Source organism: Trichomonas vaginalis, chromosome IV (genome assembly GCF_026262505.1).
Source record: "Trichomonas vaginalis G3 chromosome IV, whole genome shotgun sequence".
In the NCBI taxonomy this organism is placed as follows: Eukaryota; Parabasalia; order Trichomonadida; family Trichomonadidae; genus Trichomonas; species Trichomonas vaginalis.
The window spans coordinates 13,899,181-13,903,973 of record NC_067206.1 but is presented as its reverse complement, the minus strand read 5'-3'; the positions used below and the strand labels follow the sequence as shown (position 1 = coordinate 13,903,973).

Genomic DNA, 4,793 nt, shown 5'->3' with positions numbered 1-4,793 from the left:
CAAGGCTAGTTATCCTACCTATTCAATTAACTTTAATTTTAAATAATTCAAGACAATTCTCAAAATTACCTTAATAATCGCGTTCTCTTCGCAAAATGACGATTCATCATTCACTACCAGCATAACTGAGGGCTTGTGCTCACAGAATAATACAGATAATTTACTTATTAATGCAAAATTTAGTACCAAAAGGTAATCATAGAAGATACAAAAAAGTTTCTTTATTTTGATTGCCGATTTTATTTCTTCTAAAATTTACCAAATCTAAAAAATCCAAAATTGAATGCTATTGAATTTCATGTTTATGTAACATATACTATTTATTAAAAAAAAAAAAAAAAAAAAAAAAGGTAGTGGGGCTTCCAGGCACTTCGTGCCCTCTAGCCCCGAAGATGTTTAGAATATGAGAGAGGTCCTATAAACCGGAGAAAGTGTCATATAAACATCTGTCATTTTACTCAGAATTTTCATGAAATTTACACCAAAAATATATTTTAGGGTAGAAGGGTATATCTAACCTCTTTTCTAACCTCTTTTCTACCCTCTTGAATTTTCATGAAATTTACACCAAAAATATATTTTAGGGTAGAAGGGTATATCTAACCTCTTTTCTAACCTCTTTTCTACCCTCTTGAATTTTCATGAAATTTACACCAAAAATATATTTTAGGGTAGAAGGGTATATCTAACCTCTTTTCTAACCTCTTTTCTACCCTCTTGAATTTTCATGAAATTTACACCAAAAATATATTTTAGGGTAGAAGGGTATATCTAACCTCTTTTCTAACCTCTTTTCTACCCTCTTGAATTTTCATGAAATTTACACCAAAAATATACTACTAGGGTCATTTACGAAGAAATCTCAACAAAGTCTTTACGATAAGTCTTGACAAAGTCTTTACGAAGAAGTCCAACAAAGTCTTTACGAAGAAGTCTTAACAAAGTCTTTACGAAGAAATTCATGAAAATTCAAGAGGGTAGAAAAGAGGTTAGAAAAGAGGTTAGATATACCCTTCTACCCTAAAATATATTTTTGGGTCATTTACGAAGAAGTCTCAACAAAGTCTTTACGAAGAAGTCTTAACAAAGTCTTTACGAAGAAATCTCAACAAAACATAGACAAGAAAGTTCATGAAAATTCAAGAGGTAGAAATGAGGTTAGAAAAGAGGTTAGATATACCCTTCTACCCTAAAATATATTTTTGGGTCATTTACACTCATTTACGAAGAAATCTCAACAAAGTCTTTACGAAGAAGTCACAATAAAACCTGTCAAAAACCGCTTTTTAACTTCACTTAAAATGCCACGTAAGCTACGTAAGAATATACGTAAGAGGAAGAGAGCATTGAAACATCCAATAGTAAAACTAACACCACAACAACAGTTGCAACAACAAATGCTGAATGACCCCACTATGTTGCAACAAATGTCAAGCAATCCTATGCTTTTAAACCGAGTTGTTGTGCACAGAGTGGAGGTTTAAGAGCGGCACTTTTAGCGAAAATGGCAGGCTATGGTGGAGCTGCAGACGGAACAGCCTATAACCCTCAAAGTCAAATGAATTTGAGTTCACTCAAAAATCAAATAACAGATGTCAAAAAGTCAAACATAGACATACAGAAGCAAATAAGTGAAAACGAAAAGAAACTAGAATATGACAGACACACAAAGAAACTCAATGAGTTAAACGTAGAGAAAAAGAAGAAAGAAGAACAAACTGAAAGAACTAAGTACAGAGGAATATGCAAAAAAAGTGTCAGAAAAAGCAGCAGAAGTAGCAAAAATGGAACAAGATGTCATAAATTTGAAAAACCATACTACTCGATATAAAGTACTGAAAGATGAAGAAATAAAACAAAAAGCCCTGAAGACATATATGGATAGCGATGAGTATAAAAAAGAAGTTGAAGCAAATGTAAAGGCAGAAAAACTTTTACAGTTGCAAAACCAAACCGTACAGTATGAAAACTTAGCACAAGAAAGTAAAAATAACGACGCGGCTATGCAAAAGGCAATGAAAAGCGCAGAATATAAAAAGCCAACAATGACTGGTTAGATGCCCAAGCCAACGCTAAAGCAGCCCAACTCATAGGGTCAATAAGGACAAAAAATACAAGCGGATGAAGATAGTTCAAATGAAACTTTAACAAATGCTGACTTTAAGAACGCCTTCGAAGCTCTTCATAGTAAGGTGAAACAAGTGAACGATTCTCATCTGGAAAGAAACTGAAGTCTGAAGGTTTCGACAAAGAGTTAAAAGAAGTAGCACAAAATATGACGAAAATAACAGATGCAGCAACGAGACAGGCAGTTCAAAGTGCCTATGACGCCGTTAGAGCAACTGTTGTAAAAGTCAAGAAAAAGAGTTACAACAGACCAAAAACAGACCTAGTAAATGCTTTCTTAAAAACGAAAAGTCAGGTAGGACATTACGCTCAGATGGAACATATGTGCCAGCTGGTGGAACTTATATACCACCAAACCCTCCAAGAGAAGCACCTGCACCAGACTACCTAGAACATTTACATCGTCACATGGACACAGACACAGGCATGCACAACAACCAGCACAACAACCACCTCCACAACCAGCACAACAACCAACACAACAACCAGCACAGCAACCAACAGTTCAAAACCCTGCACAACAACAACCACAAACAGAGCAAGACATAAAAGAAGTAGAGAACAAGGAAACCAAGAATTTCTAAAAATGCTTAAAGAAGAGTGTGGTTTCCCAGATACTGTTGACTTTAGTGACAGATATATAAGAAGCTATTAGAAAGTTCAAGGATGGAAATACTGACCCGAACCTATTTAGCTTTATGGCTCAGCACCAAAACGGATATAATCTCAAACCTGGAAAATACAAGCTCGCTAAGGGATATGATTTAATAGCATATCATCCAAATGACATGGATGAATTTACTCCGAGATATTTGATGTCAGAGCTAAATGACAATTCAACTTTCGTCATGAAACGCGTAAAAAATAGAGACGGAACGAAAGAACAAAAGCTTATGAATGCGGATGACGTAGATAGGGAAATTGTTGAAAACGGTCTCGGAATATATGAAATGCCAGCAGATGAGGTACAAGAAACTCCACAGGAAGAAGTTCAGATACAACCAGACATGGAAGAAATAGTTCAGCAACAACAGCTAGAAGAGCCTGAAGGAAACGAACAAGTCCTTCCTTTGGAAACTAACTTCACAGAACTAGATGAAGATTTGGAACAGCCGAAAAATCTTGACCCTCAACAAGAGTATGCGGAGAATATGGAATATTTCCAAGAGTCTAAAAAAAATTCGGCTGACATAGTAGAGAAATATCGAAAAAGTTTTGCCGACATACAAAAGACTCCAACATCAGATGAAAATATCCAGCATAGAATGGAAGAACTGAAAAAAATGTACACAAATACAACAACCCTTTTTACTTACGAGCATTTAACGTTCAATCTTTGGATGAACTCGGTGAAAAAAAAGGTTAAATTTCAAGAAAACATAAGAAATGAAACATTGTTTAAAGTTCATTCAGAACCTAACCAAGATGGAAACAAACCTACTTTTGTTTCTGCAGACGATGGAACTACATGAGATGGGGTCATAAAGCTAACCCGGATAGGTGGTTCATAAACTTACAACCACAATTCCAAGAAGTTGTAGACGCAATGGAATTGAATGGTGAACGAGATATAGCTGGTATTTTAAGCGCGGCTTTAATGCCATTGAAAGATATGAAACATGCAGATATTTTGGACCAGTATGAAATGAACATGGCTGATGGAAATATAACACCTGACGTTCTAGAACATTTATCTCAAAGAACTACACAGAACCATAGAGATGGTATATTTGGTGAAGAGTTTAGAAAGACAGTTAGGGAGAGAGAAGGAAGAGAACCTATTGTACATGACCTTGCAAACGAAAGTTTACAAAATGTCATAAAAACTTACTTTGCAGACAATGAACCGAGAAGGGATGAATATTTAAGTAAACTCAAATGGACAGTACCAAATGAAATGTTAGTATTGAAAAACATGTTCCTTGACAAAATAAAACCAACTACGAAATAAACGACGCAAGACTGAAAGATTGGGTAAAAGCTTTCCCATTCACAAAAGATATAGTTGGTAACATGGAAAGAAAAACAGAATGGCTACAAAAACATATATTGGAAACGAGCATATTCCATATGGACAGGCACTGTTTGAAGAGCTTGAACCGGAAACTCAGGAAAGAGTCATGCAAACAATACGCGAAGACTCAAATACAGACTATGACAAACTCTTTCTAGGATATAGGTTACCTGAGATGGGCGACCAGAGCCAAAAGGCAAAAAGGACATGGGAAATTTGCAACATACTAGATGAACATAATGCAAAGATGCAACAACTTCAAGCAGAGGGCAATGAAGGAAAAAGAAGAGTTAAAAACTCAGTCAGGAAGAAAGTAAAGCTTGGTCCACGTGGGTTCTATTATGACATATAAATCCAACTATTCTATATTTTTACTCATATGAAATGTACGCCGCTCAGAATATAACGCCAACAGTTTTGGATGCTATGAATGGAAATGTTTCCGAATGTATAACGAATGCGACAATGCCATTAGAAGGTCAGAAATAGTTCCTGGAACTTACGAATATACAACTGCTGTTTCTATATGAAACGTAGGTGAGTTTGGAGAAGGTTCTTCAACAACAGTAGATATTGCTTGCGACAGGTTTCATATAATTTCTATTGACAACTCTTTCTTATACGTGGAACAAGACATTGAAATAAAACCTTC

At 35.5% G+C, this 4,793-nt stretch overlaps 2 pseudogenes across 2 annotated transcripts, besides 2 other annotated features; both read left to right on the top strand.

Annotated features, from left to right (window-relative positions):
* Positions 1-325: 325 nt before the first annotated feature.
* Positions 326-404: a terminal%2Cinverted (terminal inverted repeat of Maverick transposon ID:TVAGG3_0087810).
* Positions 326-4,793: part of a mobile genetic element that runs on past the window's edge.
* TVAGG3_0087830 lies at positions 1,302-3,827 on the top strand (annotated as a pseudogene). The gene has a single exon. A coding segment is annotated over exon 1 (2,526 nt).
* On the top strand, positions 4,159-4,493 carry TVAGG3_0087820 (annotated as a pseudogene). The gene has a single exon. A coding segment is annotated over exon 1 (335 nt).